Source organism: Carettochelys insculpta, chromosome 4, assembly GCF_033958435.1.
Source record: "Carettochelys insculpta isolate YL-2023 chromosome 4, ASM3395843v1, whole genome shotgun sequence".
NCBI lineage: Eukaryota > Metazoa > Chordata > Testudines > Carettochelyidae > Carettochelys > Carettochelys insculpta.
This window is the reverse complement of record NC_134140.1, coordinates 34,765,058-34,784,370: the sequence shown is the minus strand read 5'-3', so window position 1 is coordinate 34,784,370 and position 19,313 is coordinate 34,765,058. Positions and strand designations below refer to the sequence as shown.

At 43.5% G+C, this 19,313-nt stretch overlaps 2 protein-coding genes across 3 annotated transcripts in view; one reads left to right on the top strand and one right to left on the bottom strand.

Moving 5' to 3' along the window:
* Positions 1-7,654, bottom strand: part of PI4K2B (phosphatidylinositol 4-kinase type 2 beta) — a 32,754-nt gene extending 25,100 nt beyond the window's left edge. Inside the window, exon 1 of one of the 2 annotated variants that reach the window (XM_074992565.1) lies at positions 7,229-7,654. In XM_074992565.1, the coding sequence (XP_074848666.1) occupies positions 7,229-7,505 (277 nt within the window). In that variant the 5' untranslated portion in view covers positions 7,506-7,654. The remainder of the gene's footprint in view (positions 1-7,228) is intronic. The other variant, XM_074992564.1, reaches the window with a different exon arrangement.
* A 4,748-nt stretch (positions 7,655-12,402) lies between these two features.
* Positions 12,403-19,313, top strand: part of SEPSECS (Sep (O-phosphoserine) tRNA:Sec (selenocysteine) tRNA synthase) — a 47,033-nt gene continuing 40,122 nt past the window's right edge. The window contains exon 1 of the mRNA XM_074991767.1: positions 12,403-12,560. Within this exon, the coding sequence (XP_074847868.1) occupies positions 12,447-12,560 (114 nt within the window). The 5' untranslated portion in view covers positions 12,403-12,446. The remainder of the gene's footprint in view (positions 12,561-19,313) is intronic.

Here is a 19,313-nt window from a genome sequence, read left to right as displayed (position 1 = left end):
GATGGGATAACGAGCCTTGTATATAGGGGAGAAGCGGTAGATGTGGTATACCTAGACTTTAGTAAAGCATTTGATACAGTCTCACATGATATTCTTATTAAAAAAAAAAAAGTAGGCAAATACAATTTAGATGAGGCTACTATAAGGTGGGTGCATAACTGGCTGTATAATCGTACCCAGAGAGTAGTTCTTACTGGTTCTCAATCCTGCTGGAAAAGTATAACAAGTGGGGTTCCGCAGGGGTCTGTGTTAGGACCGGTTCTGTTCAATATCTTCATCAATGATTTAGATATTGGCATAGAAAGTATGCTTATTAAGTTTGCAGATGATACGAAGCTGGGAGGGGTTGCAACTGCTTTGGAGGATAGGGTCATAATTCAAAATGGTCTGGATAAATTGGAGAAGTGGTCTGAGGTAAACAGGATGAAGTTTAATCAGGACAAATGCAAAGTGCTCCACTTAGGAAGGAACAATCTGTTTCACACACACAGAATGGGGAGAGACTGTCTAGGAACGACTACAGCAGAAAGGGATCTAAGGGTTATAGTGGACCACAAGCTAAATATGAGTAAAGAGTGTGATGCTGTTGCAAAAAAAGCAAACGTGATTCTGGGATGCATTAACAGGTGTGTTGCGAGCAAGACATGAGAAGTCATTCTTCTGCTCTACTCTGCGCTGGTTAGGCCTCAGCTGGAGTAGTGTGTCCAGTTCTGGGCACCACAGTTCAAGAAAGACGTGGAGAAATTAGAGAGGGTCAAGAAAAGAGCAACAAGAATGTCTGAAGGTCTAGAGAATGTGACCTATGAAGAAAGGCTGAAAGAACTGGGCTTGTTTAGTATGGAAAAGAGAAGACTGAGGGGAGACATGATAGTGGTTTTCAGGTATCTTAAAGGGTGTCATAAGGAGGAGGGAGAAAACTTGTTCTTCTTGGCCTCTGAGGATAGAACAAGAGGAAATGGGCTTAAACTGCAGTAAGGGAGGTTTAGGTTGGACATTAGGGAAAAGTTCCTAACTGTCAGGGTGGTCAAACAGTAGAATACATTGCAAAGGAGGTTGTGGAATCTCCATCGCTGGAGATATTTAAGAACAGGTTAGACAGATGTCTATCAGGGATGGTTTAGACAGTACTTGGTGCTGCCATTGGGGCAGGGGGCTGGACTCGATGGCCTCCCGAGGTCCCTTCCAGTCCTAGTAGTCTATGGTTCTATGAAAGGCCTGTTATATCATGTTTTCTGGACTTTTGCCCTATGTGTACACAGGCCATGGGGGGGTCGAGGGGGTGTTGAGGGAAGAAGCAGCAGCTCTCGCAGCTTTGCTTTTCTTCCTTGTCACCCACATAGCTACTCTTCAGCACCCTCTTTTTTGTCTAACTATTAACTTCTGAGTCTCACCCCTAATTCCTCCCTCATGGTAGAGTGCCACAACATTCAGTTCATTGGTGTGCAGCTGTATAAAAAGATATGTTACTATTACTAAAGAGTTATGATTTTCCATAAAACAATTATAAGAAATATGGTATGTGTATTACATTACTGAACATACCAAGTACAAAATATTAATCCTTACCCTCCAGGCATTTAGCAGCATGTGCCCAGAATATTTAAGATCATAGAAAACTCCAGGAGGAAGACAGCATTCAGCAACTCCACTGCTCAAGCACAAATCTCATTTTGGAAGAGAAGGGTAGGTTGAAAGAATGAGTGACATTTGACAGACGTTAGCACATTGTTTTGTGCAAACGGAAGTTACTCAGATACTGTAGTGATGAAGGTGGCATGAGAAAGTACACACACAGAAGGTCAGAGTCAGTGATTATGATGAATATGATGTCGAGGAAAAAGGTATGCCAAATGTTAACTCAAAAGCAAGAAAATGTATAGTAATGGGTTTTTGGATAGGGTTCCCCTTAAGTAACCTCATTTTTTACCTAAATCAACCTTGCTTAGGTTTGGTCTAGACTTGCAATTAAATATGCAATTTTAAAATGTTAGATAACACATTTTGAAAGTAAAACAGATAATACAGCAAATAATTTAATACATGATAAGCTGACTGATTTAAAACTAGGGCTCCCCTAATACTGTTCTTTATAAACTCTTAGATAGTGTTCACCACCATAATATTAGAGCATTTTCCAGTTGTGCACTTAACAACATGACTTGTCTGTCATATTGGCTGTGGCCACACTTGGCCATTTTGAAGGTTACTAATGAGGTGCTGAACTGAATATTCAGCGCCTCATTAGCATTAGGATGCTTCCAGCCACGGCGCTTCGAACGCTCACAGCTCGGTGCAGCTACATGCGGGTCCTTTTCGAAAGGATTCCGCACATTTCAAAATCCCCTTATTCCCCTCCATTGAGAGGAATAAGGGGATTTTGAAATGTGCGGAGTCCTTTCAAAAAGGACCCCTGTGTAGCCGTGAGCGTTCGAAGCGCCGCGACCGGAAACGTCCGACTGCTAATTAGGCGCTGAATATTCGATTCAGCGCCTCATTAGTAATCTTCGAAATGGCCATTTGCATGGCCATTTCCAACTTTTGGTCAAGTGTGGCCACAGTCACTCTGTTCTCAGATTCTCCCCAGTGATAAAAACACATGCAGTGTAATGTTGTTGTAATACTCTGTACCTTAAAACAGCATTATGGAACCCTCACGTTCACTACTGTTGTATGATTATGTTTTGCACAATGCATGCTTTGTGAAGTACCACTTTGAAAGTTCTGATTGGTTAAATTGTTGCATTAGTGTGTGTGACGTTATAGTGTATTTCATTAGGTCTGTTACTAAAACAGAATGTGAAATGAGGCATGCCCACAAATAGTCTTTCAGTAGCAACAAAGGTGTAAGTAACAAGACAGAGTTATACCAGGACTAGACAAACCTGTGTTGATTGCCCATCAAGGATTCACTGCCCCAGAGAAGGTATGTATACAATAAGGGCTAACTAATCCTAATCTTGTAGCAAGGATCTTCCTAGCAGATGGAAGAAATTATAAAAGGACAGTGAAATCATCACTCACCATCTCTCTTTCTCCACCTGAACATCTAGAAAATCTGAACAAAGGAGACTGGTCTCAGGTTGGGAAATGAATCCAGCCTGTGCAAATTGCCTGAAACATCTAGGGGGGTGAGATTCAAATCTTACTTAAAAGTACAGAATTTAGATTGCAAGATTCCTCTTATTTCTTATGTGCCTAACTTAAATCACTCAAAAAATCTACCTTTCTATACTTAATAAATGTGTTTTATATTTCATCTAAAACTCTGGTGTTGGCTGAAATATTTGGAGAATCTCACCTCAAGTTAACAAGGGTTGTTGCATATCCACTACCCTTAGCAGGACTGGCAAATTAATTAACGAGCTTGCACTTCCAGATCTTTCACAATGAGAGAGGGTATTTTGCTGGGGTGGCTAGTTGGTGCTGACCTCCATATAATTTGTGTCTGACTCAAGCAATTTTAAGCGGGTGTGGGACTCCATATGCTGATGACTTGGTGATCATGACACGTGACGTAAAAATTTAATCAGTTACCCAGGAACCATCAGTCTTACGACAAAGCTTACCCGGTAGCAAGTTGGATGGCCAGCTGGACCCTGGTCATGTCAGGGCAACATCTGTGTCGGAGGGCCTGGCAGGACCGTGTCTATGTCACAGCACCTCAACCTTTTCTGTGTTGGAGCAGCAAGGCTTGGCAAGTGGGTACTATAACCAGTATAATTAACCAGTACATTTTATAATTTAATTTGTAATTTTAAATTGTTTAACCTGTAATTATTTTAAACAAATACTTACACCCCTAATCACAGCGCTTAAATGGGTTGGCTATCCCTAGCATAGCACAAGTTAGAGAGTTACAGTGTAAAGCAGTCCCATAGTTCCAGGTTGTACCCAAGGGATCCCATCACAGCTATGTTTTGGAATTTTTTATACACTCATCCCTCACTCTACAAGCACAATCGGTTCCCAGCTTTGTGCTCGTTGGCGAAAACTTGTAAAGGGGAGACTAAATTCTCATTAGAATGCACGTAAGTCTCTGCTTGGTTCCTAGAGCTCGGCAAAGGAGTGGCAGCATGTAGCACTGTTTTTGAAAGGTAAGTGAACCTTAGGTTTGGGGGGGGGGGGGGGGGAGTTTAAACACTGGGGGCAGTTTAGGGCCATGAGTGGGAGGGAAGGTTAAAACCTGATTGTCAGTTGGGTCCACGTGGTGGGTGGGGGGTTCTGGCTGCAGAAGTTTGGCTGTGTGGTCCAGTGTGGTGGGGTGTTTAGGTTGGGCTGTGGCAGGTTAGGTCTACCAGACTGGCATGGAGGGGAGGCAAAGTCAGGCTGCCGCAGGCCCAGTCTGCGGGGCCGGCGGGGTTCAGGCTGCTGCGGGTTGGGGCTGTGGGGCCAGCACAGGGATCAGACTGCTGCAGGGCAGGTGGAGGTGTGGGGGTCAGGCTGCCATGGAGCCAGCTGAGGGGAGGCTAGGGCAGGTTGGAGTCATGGGGAAGGGATTAGCCTTGTATTAGCGGGGGAGTTCAGTCATAGAGTAAACTAAGGTAAGTAAATATGTCCCTTGTTTAAAGCGAGTTCTCAAAGGGAAGTACTCGTTTAATGAGGGATGAGTGGACATACAAGCATAGCAAGCTGTCTAGATGTCTGATACGGCAAATTCAAAGAAATGCTCTTTTTACTTAGTAGTGGAAGATAAGTAGGTTTTATCATAGTCCCAGTTCCTGGGAGAGAGGCTGGTCCCGAAGAAAAGTTCTGTCTCCTCCAAAAACAATCTTTACTATTGATTCCAGAAAAGTTCCATGGTGCCACAGAAGCAAAGTTGTTGACAATCTTCATTCTGGAGCTAAAACAACCAACTCAGCATACACTAAAGGCAATGTGCTTTGCTGACAACACTTTTTAAAAGTACTACGTCAGAACACATCAGATAAAACGTTTTTAACATATCAACTTTAAATCTTAGGCCTAGTTTACACTTAATTTTGCCAGAACAGGTACAGCAATTAGAAGTATGAATAAAAAAGTCCTGTCAACCTCCCTCACCACTCCTAAGAACTAACACAGCTATGACAGTGATTGCCTGACTGAAGATGTAGGTGCACAGCATAAAATAACTTTTTGATGATACAGTTTATTTAATTTGGGGAACTGTTATAAGATGTACTGACAAAAGAATTATTTTGCAGCTTTACGCTGTGCCACCACTAGCAAAACTCGATGGCACAGGCATGCTAAAAAAACCCCTATCTAGGGCAAACAAAGAAGTTCACAAGAGGCATAGGTTTACACTAAAGGTGTTTATATTTTACACGTTACAGTTAACTGGTGGGGGCTGGAGCAGCAGGATCAGGATAGCTCTTGTCTGCAGTGGGCCTGGCCTGGAAGCACTAAAACAGCTCCAGTCCATGGGGAGCCCAGCAGCTCTGTGGGCAAACAGCCATGGCTGTGGCTAACTAATTAAACGGGATTTTAAACTAGGGATGTACACACTCCTTTACTGTCCTGGAGAGGCTCAGAGAAGGGCATAAAGTTATACAAAAGGTAACAAACAAATTATTCATTATTACTTTCTTGCTGCAATCCTCTTTTTGGCCCTTTTGCATTTGGAATCACACAAGCAGATTCACTTTCAAATTAGGGTATTTTTCTCTTGAGTACTGGATTTCTCAGACAAGAAAGCAGTTATTACAAGTCAATTTCTTATTGCCAGAAACTTACACAATTGACACTCTAATACAAATCTTCATAGGCCTATACTAGGTCATAAAAGCAAGCACTGGATCACTTTGCACAGAAAAGAAAATGAATAAATATTATGTATAGGAAGAGGAAACTGGACAGTTAGTTAACACAACAGTCTGAAGGAAAAAAAAATGGGAAAGCTTTACCAAGTTATCACTAGAAGGCATGCCTACAGGTGTGAAGCCAGAACTTGAAAAAGACCACAAGAGCTGTTAAGTGAAAGAACTGAGATGAAAACCAGAAGCAAGAAACCTTGAGCCTGGAAATGCAGACACAAGTGACCTAACATAAGGCACTGCATATAAAGACCAAAAAAAAAAAAAAAAAGTAGTATTTTGACAGCAGGCCTACTATACTGAGCAATGTCATCCTAAGGTATGCAATTCCAGCTATACCAGTAACATAGCTGGAGTAAACATATCTTAGGCTGAGATGTGGCAGGGCCTCTGCTGTAGGGGGCTGATAGGAGAAACTCCCCCACCCTGACTTCCCTTATGCTTTTCATTCAGATGGAGTACCAGAGTCCATAAGAGAGCGATCTGTGGTTGATTTAGTGTGTCTTTACCAGACCTGCTAAATCAACCACTGATGCAATCAACTGCCACAGTTGATTTAGTTTACCATTCTCCTGGTAAGTGTAGAACTTCTTTAAGTTAAGCTGAAATTAGCAGCCTTCTTTAAAGCACTGTTTTGAGGATGGCAGTCCTAAATTATTACATTGCAATATACTCTTCCACCTTCCTATACTAACAGCAACTGAAACTAAATTTCACATAAGTGACCCATTCATTGCAGGATGCAAACTTAAGGTGGTCTCCAAACATCATCCCTTGCTGACACTTTCAAAGAGGTATCGAAATGTGGAGACTCAATTACCCTCTCATCTACAGAGAAATCCTTCCAAACTACCTACCAGAAAAGATATTGTCACTGGTTGTACTATAGCTATTCTGTGAGGAAACGGGGGCAGCCAGCACTGCAGTTCTTGTAAGCAACTAAAATAGTTTTACAATGATCTCATAGTCACATTACTGCCAAATCCCTGCCCCTTCAGGTAAGACATCTCAAACCAAATAACAAGTACAACTTTGATCTTGTTCCAGTAACATATTGCGATGTTTTGTCCCTGGCACCCTTCTTTTAAAACTGTGTTTCAACAGAGCAAGTCGCCCCCATAACGTGCAAGCCAGGAGGCTAAACTCTCATTTTACACGGTGCTCTAACAGGCTGTGCTGTAACACAAGTTGGCTGTAAAGAAGCATCCTCCCTTTATGCCTCCTACCCTACCTAACCAGCCAAACGGAAAAGAGAGAGAAAGTGAACCGGACAAAGCAGCAGCTCAAAAAGGAACAAACCAAAGTACGACCAGCGCGGAGGTGGGCAGAGATCCCCGCGATCCCGTGGAAGGCACAGAGTAAAAGCTGAGGGTGTTTGCGGGAGAAAGGAGGCAGCAGTCCCAGCCGGGTGGGGCGTGCAGATGGGGCTGTACCTGCAGCGACACGAGTCTCCCTGTCCCAGGAAGCGCCGGCTGTGCGGCTCCGGCGGGCGGTAGAGGCTCCCAGCAGCGGTTCTTCCTCGCCGTCTCCGTCTGGATCCGTGTCTATGTCCCCGTCCTCCTCCTCCAGCCGCGGAGCTCCCCCGAACCTCACAGCCCCGCCGGGAGCTGCCTTCACGCCATGGGCCCCCCGCGCGGGTGGGCGGTCCGTAAGCGCCGGCTCCGACAGCAGCAGCCGCTCGTCGGGCTCCTCAGCGCCCGGCTCTGCCATTAGGCTATCACCCTACCCGCCAACGGCGGCGGACGCTATCTGCCGCCGGGGGGACGCATTGCGCAGGCAGCAACCGCGACTCGGCTGGGATCCGCAGAGCTAGGCTCCACTCGGCAATCCTCACTGCACATGCGCACCAAGGCGGACGGACTTGGACTACCTGGCGGATTTAAAGGGCCAGCTACAGGAACTGCCGAGCAGTAGCGCAAGGTTCGGACGCTGAGCGTCTCCAACCCCTCCCCTCAGCTTGAGCCTACCTAGAGTCACTCCCCGGTAGCCAAACCTCCGCCCCCGCGCGCTCACACTTCCACAGGAAGACCTGCACTGCTCAGGGGCCTGCACGAACCAACCCCCGCCCCGCGCTAAAATGAAGGCTGTATATGCACAGGTGGAAATGAGCCATTTATGACATTTCAAGGTTTTTATTTTACTGTGTTCCTTGAAAAACCCAAGAAAACCAGTTTTCAGCGATAGATAAATAACCAGTCAAGCTTGCTTTATGGCAGCATAACTGCTGGCCATGGACTTTGGAACCCCCTCGGGTAGCATTTGTTTCTATAACTATTGATATTTGTAACGCCATTGAAGCAGTTCACATGTGCATTTCTCTTTTTGTCCCGTATGCTCACTTTCAGCAGAAACAAAGTTTCTCTTTAGTGTGAACAAGTACATGGAGACAAAAGGTCCCCACCTGCTTTAAGAGAGTGTTGCATATTATGTAAAACAAAGCAGCAGAATTATAGCACTTTAAAGGCTAACAATGATTTATTTCCGTGGGGCACAAAAGCTCATCACCAAATAAATCATTTTGTTAGCTTTTGAAGTGCTACAATTCTGCTGCTTTGTTTTGTTGGAGTACAGACTAACAGCATATTATGCAGTCATCAGTCCCTGTACAGAGTGGATGTAAAAAGCAACCAAACCAGAAAGGCAGAACATTTTTACAGTCACTCTGCACAGTCAAAAACAAAAAGTCCTGTGGCATCTTATAGACTAACATTTTGGAGCATAAGCTTTCATGGGCAAAGACTCAGTCTTACAAAGGTGCCACAGGACTTCTTGTTTCTGAAGATACAGACTAACTCAGCTACCTCGTACCCTCTGCACAGTTAATCTGATCCATTGCTTCACCATATACATAGATGATTCATTGTTGCACTCAGGAGAGACACTGCCCCCTTATACCACCCACAAAAATCTCTGCCCCTCCCTGCACCTCCTTCCCAGCAGGCACCAGTTGCGCCTGTATAACTAGATGAGTTACTTCATACTGTTTTACAGCCCTCTCAATTCTGTCCTGTATATAGCATTGATGAAACAGAACCTCCTTTAGAAGAGCCAAATAAATTTCAGATTTCTTTTAGTAACAGATGATGGACTGAAAAAGAAACATGCTTACTTTCCACCCGCATTTTTGTATATTGTAGTGGAAATGCTGACACTGCTTGGATCATCTGTTTATATATATATATATATATATACTCTGATTTGCTCATATGCTCCCAACCTAAATAGTGTGCAGGCTCACTCACTGATTCATGGTACAGGTATCATACATGTAGTCTATAAAATGCTCATACTGCTAATTACTGAGTAAATATGCTATTCATATTAAATTCAATTTATGTTTCTGGAAAGCAGTTTTTAAATGCTGAACAATCCAGATTATTTTAGTTATTTCATAGTATCTTTCATCAATTTGAATGTGAATCTAGTCAGTGTATCTCACTGTCTCATTTATAAATGTACCTCTTACAGCTGTACATTATAAGTGAGCGGTGCCTGAGCTTTAAAGAAAGAAAATATATGAAAAAAAAAAAACCAAAAAAAAAAAACCAGCAGGTGCAAACAGAAGTAAATTCCTCTTCTAGTTTGCTCACAGTGGTTTTAGCTTTAGGTGGGCGCCCTCTTGTGATGCTTTAAAATAAAGAACAAAATAAATACATGTCCTTCATTTGTATGAAACAAGATTAATCAAATGCATCACCACATTCCATGTTCAAAACAAAATATTTTGATTTCTAGGGAGAAAAGCTTTTTAGAATGTCTTTCTATGTTTTTCACCCTGTCTGAGCGAGCTATCAACAGTAAAATTTAACATTAACAGATTTAACATTACTTCACCAACAAGCCCCACAAGATGTTAATCAAGCTGATTAAAACTACGGTACAGTAGAATCAGAAATCACAATGTATGCTTTCCATATAATAGTCTAACTATAAAGTGGAAAAAAACAGATGAGACTTTAAAAGTAAGTTTTATATTTGCTCAAAAACATCAAAATTATGAACTCCAGGATTGATCCTAAAAAGCTTGCTTTTAAGGATTATTTTTATACAAAAGAAATTTTGAAAAAACTCAAACAACCAAGCATCTTGAACTGGAAAAGATTTTAATTTGCTCCTAAAATTTCAGACCTCCCAAATCCTCTCTCTTCTTTTAATCCTTTCCACCTCAACCTGACAGAATGAAAGCTTCCAATAAATTGTTCAGACACTGTTCCTGCTTATAAAACTCAGAGAAGAAAACAAACACATCTAAGTAAATGCTACCTGTCAAACACTCAAAACAGCGAAGGGTTGACAAGCAATCCACAGTCTGAAATATTTCCATTATATTTTGTAATTATTTCAAATAAGTTAACCATTTAAAAACATTCTCTGTTTGAGACATCTGAGAAATGACTATGACTAACAAACAAGTCACTGTTACTAAGATGACCGTTTACAGAAATGACAAACTCCTAAATGGAATTGAGCTGAATGTTATCCCAGCAGTTTTAACCACATTTCTGTTTTCTTCTTCAACCTCAACATTGTTTCAATCCATTGAATATCTACTTTTAGAGGTAAATTGACTTTGCAGCCAAGATAGAACACATATTAAGGAATCACTGGGAAAGTAAAAATGTGGTTTCCTGAGGTAGTTTTAATACAGGTCCCAGAGAAGTTTATTAAAAAACTAAAAGCAACCTATAAAAGAGTAAGTATTTGTGAAACAACTATATTGTATCAGTTAATAGAACAAATTAAACTGTTTAATACTTTACATTTAATGTTTAATGCATAAAAATCTTATGTAGTCCAAACATGAAACTCTACAAAGGTACCCACAGATGAAATTAAAGTAAAAAAATACATTTTACTGCTGTCTGGTGGGATGGGTATTCAGCACCAACCCTCCCCGCCACATGCAGCCAGGGAGCTTGCTCAAACCCATGCTGCCTATGGATTAACAAAAGCCCAACTAATGCTACCGGCCCCCAGCTAAACAGTAAAGCTCTGCATCTTAATTTATTAATGAAGCTTTTGTACATATGGCTATTAGTGACTTTAAAAAGTATCACTGGCACTCAGATAGTGCATAGAGATCAAAAGCTCAAATTTAGGCACCCTTCCTCAGAAGGGTTACTGACTCCTGACCTAAACTATGAACCAAAAGCACTCTTGCCTGCAGAAGCTTGGAAGTTTTGCTGGTATCGCTCTTCCATATAACTATACCTATGAACTCTTTCTATTGCAGATGAAGCCTTAACAAATGTGGGCTCTAGCACAGATTTTGAGCAAAATAATGCTCTTTCAGGTGATCTTAACTATTACAAGACTTCACTGTAAGAATCTGAGCTAGCTAGAGAGCTTTCTCCACTAATCAAACCAGTTTAGTTTTGTCTTAAAAAAACTTAAAGAATATTTTATTTTTCAGTAACTCTGTCTCAGAAACATAGTAAGACTTTACAGATTCTGGAAAAAGTCACTAACCATGAATGCAGTGAAATGGATACAAACATCCAGAGGTTCAATAACCCAATTATTAGAACTTGTCTACAAACAAAAGTTGTACTGTCAAAACAAAAGAAGTAGTTCTGTCCCACAAAAGCTCATCACCTGATAAACTATTTTGTTAGTCTTTAAAGTGCTACTTGACTGCTTTTTGGTTTTGATAGTATATAGACTAGCATGGCTATCTTTCTGTCCCTATTCAAAAGTTGTACTGCTTTAACTATGCCAGTAAAGGTAAAAATGCAAAATATTCTTATTATACATGTAATGATATCAGCATAAAAATGATTACAGTAGATCAGTTAGTCCCATTCCCTTTGCTCTCCTAGCATAATGTACCTAGATATGTGCATCCACACTAACAGCTGTATTGGTGTAACTATTTTAATAAAGAAGCACATTCCTAACCAAAATAGTTGCACTGATGGAAGAACAGCACACAACAGCTCCAGAGGCACGCTTTTAACTTTAGGAAACCCTGTTAATCACAAAGGAGACTAACCACAAACTTAAAATTAAGCAGGTATGGAACTCTGAGCAGCCTCAAGACCTAGGTTTATTTGCGAGCTCCTGCAGAAATACAGCATTCTGCTCTTCCTCCCTTGGACAGAAAAATGGGGCGTTCACCATTAACAAAGCCTTGCGCCTCCCTCATACGTTCATTCCTGTGTAGGTGTTAACAAAAGGGCAATTCAACAATGCTCTCCCGGCCAGGTCAGGTATCCCCCTACTGAGCTACCTGCAGGCTAGTCGGGCTGCATCTTTCCTGGGTGCTAGCACGACACCCAGCGCCTACCAGACCGCCCCTGGCTCACACGGAGCATGTTGAGCTCCACAACAAAACTAACCCTGAGAGCCGCCTCACTTCCGCACGGAGCCGGCGGAGAGCTACCATTAGACAGCATTCGACGAGCTCAACTGAGAGCACAGCTGCACCCTTATGGGGCACAGGCGTGGATTATTCCGCGCGTCAAGAGATCCACACCACCCCCACTCGAAAATGCACGGTCACACGTCAGCCTCACGCATGCGCACACGCTAGAGTCTCTCTGAGAATTGAGCCTGTCACCTCACGTGGGCCCAGGGAGTTGCGCCTGCGCAGTAGTGCCAGGAAAACCTGGAGTCCGGAGTGTGTTAGTTTCATCCCTCGCGTCTTCTAACATGAATGCCGAGAATTTCGGAGCTAGCGAGAGGCTGGTGAACGTGGCCTATGTGCGGCAGGGGGCGCAGGGCCGGCGCGCGCATGAGCTGCACGTGCGGGCATTGCTGGAGCAGGTAACGGTCGTTCGGTAACTGCCCCGAAGGTTCTACCGTCGCTCCCTTCGCGCGCACCCCGCGCCCAGCGGCTGCGCGGCGCTCCCTCCGCCTTCCGCGCTCACACTGATTGGAGCGGTGGCTCGGCGCAACTGCTTCTTCTTGCCGGAGCCCACCATGTGCCCCGAGGGTAGGAGTGAGAGAGTGTGGTGCTGCCGGGTCCTTCCCTGACCCGGAGCGTGGTTCTGATGTGTCTGCTCTGCAGCGTACGTAAGCCCAGCCATGTGATTGTGCTAGGCGCTGTACAAACCAAACAAGCATCCAGCTGTGGTCTGTAGAGCCTGTAGGACAAGCGTCTTTCCAGAGGACAGGTGGACTGAGCAATAAGAGGAAACAGTGTGAGAAATACAAGAAGTCCTGTGGTAACTAGACTAGCAGATACATAGGAGCAGAAGCTTTTGTGGACAGAGACCCACTTCATCAGATGATTGGAAGCTTGCCCACAAAAGCTTATGCCCCAATATGTCTGTTAGTCTATAAGGTGCCACAGGATTTCTCGCTGTTTTTATGAATACAGACTAACATGGCTGCTTCTCTGATAATGTGATAATAGGCAGCATGAGATGGTGCAGCAGCTGCCTCCTCATTGCATTCAGTACCTTTCACTTGTTCTTTTGTGTAGGACATGTGCCCCTTTCTATAAAGCATATGCAGCACCTTAAGTAAGATCCATTGATTTTCATGGATGGAAGGAACTATTGTATTCATCTAGTCAGATCTACTTCAGAAGCATGTTGGAAGCAGATTGGTAAATCGCCTGCCCCCAAATAAAGTGTCTAATTTTGCTTCAGTATTGTGTATCTTGAGTTCTGTTGGTACGTACGCCACGCAAGTAAGAGGTTTCTCTCTTCTTAGCAGAGCGTTTCTCTGGGGCCCGCTTACTACCATAGAATTGTCAACACTACAAAGTTAAGTTGATGTAGCTGCATCTCTCCCTGGTGTGAAAAATTTACTTCCCTGACACACCTAGTTAAACTAACAAAAGTTCCAGTGTAGACAGATAGGTTGATTGAAGAGCTCTCTTCAGAGAGGACACTTAGTTACAGTGGTTTGAAGACTTTTCTCCAATGCTGTAATAAGGTGTAGTCTATGCTAATCACACAGGTCAACATAAGATGCTTTATATTGACCTAGCTGTGGAAATGTCTTCACTTACATTTGACTTCTCATTTAGATGCCTCTCTAAACTGTTAACACCCTTTTCAGTGGCATAGAATCCCAGGAGATGTAATTAGGTCACTGCAATGTCAGTGTATGCTGATAGGACAATCAATACAAGTACTCCCCATCAGGGTGCATGTGGCCAACACAAGAAGTCACGTGTTCAAACATACAAAATATAATAGGTTAGTTTTGTAGAGTAGATGTGTCCTGAGTTTGCTACAGTGGTGCAAATATGCCACTGTAATGTTCTAATGTAGATTTACTTCATTACTTTTGTATAATCTACTGTGACTACTTGAAGCAAATTACACTTAAAAGCAAGAGGTACAGAAGACAAATGGGGGGATGCGTAACTCGGGGGTCTACTCTATAGTGAGAGTAGTTTTTCTCAGATCCCGTCTGATTGCTCTACTGTGAATAATTCCAGTGAGCTTGCTGCTGCTCATAGCTTTCACAAACAGAAGCCAGACATTAACATGGTTTGTGATAGTTAAACTGTTGCCCATAGGGTTTTGAGTATCAATGTGAAACTGACGTGAGTGTTTTAATTTAATTCTTATGCTGCTTGGTATAACTGAGCGCCTCAGGGGCATATGCTGTCTGCAAATTAAAGGGCTTGTTTACAGATATAGGTTAAGAAATAAGTCATCCTCTCCTAGATGGAGGTAATCAGGGTCACAAGTCCTAAGGAAGACAGCACTTTGTCAGTTTACATTTGTCAGACTGTAACCATAAAATCTCTGCTTTTAACACTTAGTAGGCTGGGGATGGGCAATAATTTTCACAAGGGGGTAGGGGCACAGCAAACTTGTCACAGGCTGCACATTTCTGCATTTCTTAATGGAGTTGCAGGGCCTAGAAAGGAGTCTAGTTACAAGAGGGAGTACCAGTCTGGGGCAGAGGCTTGGGATGCAGGAGGGGATGTGGGGTCTGAGAAGGAGTTTGGGTGCAGGAGGGTGCTGGGGTGGGGTTTGGGGTGCAGGGCAGGAGCAAGGTGGAGGCTCTGGCCAGGAGGTGCTTACATATGTGGTGCCCAGCTGGCAGTACAGCAGGGCTCAGACAGACTGCCTGCATGCCACAGTCTGACACCACTCCCAGAAGCAGCTGGCTGCTACTGGCATGTCTTTGTGCACCATTTGAGGGGTGGGAGCAGTAGGTCTCTGTGCACTGCCCACGCCTGCGAGTGCTGATCTGACAGTCCCAATTGACCACTTTCTAGCCAGTGGGAGCTGTGAGGACAGTGCTGAGGCAGGGGCAGTGTATGGAGCTGCCTTCCCCGTCCTGGAATGTTCACAGACATGACAACAGTAGCTGGTCACTTCTAGGTGTGTTATGGGGTCATGGCAGTTAGGCAGCCTGCCTGAATGCCCCACTCCACTGTGGGACTTGTAGCAGCTCAGAAACCAGGAGAGGACAGCCAAAGAGCCACAGGTTGCTAGTCCCTGTTTTAATTATTTCCTCAATTTCCAGGAATCAGACGGGCCAGAAAGAAATGTCAGACAGGTCAGATCCTGCTTGCACGCTGTATTTCACCCACCCCAACTTAGACCATGCCTACACTACAAAATTACATCAACATAAGTTGTGTCTGCATACAGCAACTGTAGTTATATTGCCTGTGTGTACATATTTGGCTCTTTGTGTCAGCAGTGTGCATCCTCATCAGATTGTATCAATATGAGACCATGCAATCCACCTGGGTAAATATCCCATTGTACCACCATCCAGTGCAGGTGCTTTTGGCCTGATGGAACAAAAACAGTCTGAGAGGGCTGAAGAGTAGCATGAGGTCAACATCCCATAATGAATGCTCTCCATCCATAATTTCATCTGTAGCCTGTAATTTTCACACTTTCTTTTCAAAATTCCATAAACCTGTGTATCCCTCTTTGCTGTCTGCTATCTCTGATGGAAGCATCGGGTCTGCCCAGTTCTGTGCTGTTGTCCTGTGTTTCCCATCCTCCTAACATGCAATCCTGCAGTACTTGCAGATCTGCAGGAGGAACCATGTGAGACATCATATCTTCAAGGCTAGAGTGTTGTGGGTGAGACACATAAAGAAACAATTAAAGATTGTTGGTGGTGTTCATTGTGCAGCTGGAGTTAGTGGAGTTGGAGTTGGTGGAGTATTGTTACTCAGACCCAGAACCAAGCACTGGCTGGTGTGGTTGCTTTGTTATGGAGGTATGGAGTGGTGAGCAGGAGCTTCAGAATTTTGGGATGTACAAGGCCATGCTTCTGGATCTGTGTGCTGAGCTTGCCCAAGTACAGGGATGGCAAAATGAGAGCTGCAGTGATAGTTGAGAAGTGAGTGGCAATTGCACTGTGGAAATTAGCATTGCCATCAGTCAGAAATCAGTTGCAGGTTGGGAAATCCACCATAGGGGCTGTTGTCATGCAAGTGTCCAGGATCATTAATTGCCTCTTGCTATGCATGACTGCCTCTCTGCAACGTTCAGGGCAGTGAAATGTTTTGCAGCAGTGGGGTTCCCAAACTGTGGTGCAGCAATAGATGACACTCATATCTTATTTTAGCACCAGATCACTTTGCAGCTAGAACACCGATTGAAAAGGCTACTTTTCTGTAGTTATTCAAGCATAGGTGGTGTGCAGAGGATGCTTTGACATCAGTGAGCAGGTCAGGGATGATTTGTGGCTCATGCAGCTTTTAAGAGCACAGGACTGTTCTTTCCCAACTGACAATTACTGTTGAGAATGCTGAAATGCCAGTAATGATCCTGCATGATCCAGCTTCGTCCTTGGCTTCCATGACTCACGAAGCTCTCCACTGGACATGTTGAGAGCACCAAGGAATGAGATGCCCAAAAGAATAGGCCTTTGATTGTTTAAATGGTCACTGACATTGCTTTCTTATAAGAATGGGCCTCTGGGAGAAAAACAGCCTAATAATTATAGCTGACTGTGGTGTCTTGTATAATATCTGCAAGATAAAGGGGGACAGTTTCCATCGGTTGAGGAGCAGAAGTAGGGATGTAAAATTCCATTTAATTGGTTAACTTGTTAAACGGCATGTTTAACTGGTTAAGCGATTAAGCGGGGCTGGAACTGCTGCTGCAGACAGGGACTGCTCCAGCCATGCTAGAATACCTCTGCTCATGGCAACCCCCTGGGGCTGGAGCAACCAGGGTCTGCTCCAGCCCATACCGGTTAACTGTAACCAGTAAACCTCATCCATTTGGGATGAGACTGACTGGTTGAGCATCAACATCCCCAAGCAGAAGTGAAGCAGCTATCTGCTGAATTTATTTGAACAGCCAGCTACAGAGGGCTATTAGAAATCCTCACAATGGAGCTTATACAGTTCAGGGAGCTTTAGAGAGAAAATTTTAATAGTGAGCCAAAGTATGTGTTGCTGTTTTGTTCCCTGTCTGGTCTTGCTCTTTCACAGCCCCAAAGGAACCTCACAGTCATTAACAATGTTCTAGTTCTACTAATGCCCTGTTGATATTGTTTGTGAATGATGTTTTAGGTTCTGAGAGTGCATTATGAGTTGATTGCTGTCGTACCTGTTCAGCACCAGCCAGCATATTCGTGAACTAATAAAGATGATTTTTATTCAAAAAATAAAATTTCATTTTGTAACAGGGAACAGAACTTATGAAGTGGAAACAGTCACTTCTGTTTCAGGTACACATACACTAGCTGTGGCTTTCACAAGTCGGTGCATGTAAGGCTGTGATTTCCTTTACTCTGTCCCCAGGAGCAGTGGTAAGGGTACTCCACTGACCCCTTAGGTCTCATGCAATGTTGAAGCAGGATGTAGAGAGGTTCAAATATGCAGTTCTCTGTGGGCTGTAGAGGGAGGCAAGCATGGGATTGTTAAAACTTCAGGTCCACTGGAGACTACAGCATTTGTTTGCTGTCCAAGAAGTGCAAGCTGGTATATCATTCCTGAGGATAACAGATGCAGAAACAACACAGCTGCTGGTGGTGTCACGTTGCTGCCCAGGATCACATACTGCTAGCTTCTGTATTGTAGTGGTGCCTGTTGAAATAGTTGCTGAGGGGTGTGAGCAAGTGTCCAACCATGATGGAATAAATAAGGCAGCTTTTCCCAGAAAACGTTAGTGCAAGATTGCGGAGTATCTCCATGATCTATCCCTATGAAGAATTAACGAGACATTCTGATGTTTATAAACAAACTGCTGCATGTGGCTTCTTCAGCCTAATTCTAGAGAGGAACGAAAAGTAGATAGCAGCTCTGCCACTCTTGGTTGTTTCAGTCTTGTCTTGTCAGTCTTGTCTAGCACGAGTGGAAAGAGTGTGAATCAATGGGTGTGTCCTGCTATTTTGAGAGTTTCATGCCTGTAATTTCAAAGCAAACTGCATACTTACAGAGGTTCCATCTGCTGCATCAGACTTGCCTGTACTCAACTATTGGGAATGAGCGGACTTGTCATGAAACTGGATCCCCTGTCTGTCTGTCTCACATATTTGTTGTCCTCTTCCTAGTCTTCCTTTCTCCTCCTTCCTGTTCATGGTAGGTGTCTGTGGCTCAGGCTCTTCAGAAGTACCTACAGGGCTCCTGTGTTGGTAGTTCTTCAGCTTTGCACAGCATCATTGGCCACCCTGACTTTCTACTAGGCTTGCCACAACACCTTAACTTTCATTTGGTTCTGATGTTTGTTTCCCATAGATTTTCATGTTTCTACGGCTGGGTAGGTGCTTTGCCAACCCATTTTCTCCTGACAGGCCCAGAAGATCCAATCTCTCTTGTCTATTCCAGGCAGGAGTGCATCTGGAACGTATAGCCAGGCATGGTCATTTGGGCAACTCCACAGCGGAGAGCTACTAGTTGTGCTTGTCAGGCTGGGCCATCAGGAATTAGGAATTTCAGAAATTTGCGGGGCTTCAAAGAGGGTGGAGGGCTTCCTATCTACTTGACATGTGGGCAGCAGAGTTCGCAACGCTAACTGGATCAGTCAATTCAGGGCATTGTGGAACAGCTGCAGAAGGCCAGTAATGGTCTATGTAAATATCACCATGTCTTACATTCTAACAACGTCATCCTAATTACGCTCACCATGACTTTCTGCAGTTTAGGAAATTGGCATTATTAAGTCGTCAGAGCAGGGCTTTTGTATCAATGGGAGCCAAATTTAAGCGAAGACATATCCACAGTTAAGTCAACATAAGCTATCTTGTGTCAACCTAATGGGTTGTATAGCTTGACCAGGCCATGAAGGAAAGTTAAGTTCTGCAGAAATTAATGGCTTAAGCCCCACATTTGCCAAAGAAAGCTCTTGGTCTGCCACTGCAAGTGACTGAATGAATTTTTCAAGCCCTGTAAATTATTACATAGTTATTAACATACTATAAAGTATTATTTATAATTGAAATGAAATCATGCTTGTACAATATATATGGTACAAGTATATGTTGTGATGTATTGCTCTTGACTTTTATTTTTGTTCTTTAATATCGTGAAATTAGTATTAGAAGTGAGTCTTCCTGTTGTTAATGTGGCATATTGACGTGCCACTCTTACTCTTTTCTCATGTGTGCAGACCTATTTTTCTGACCATTTAA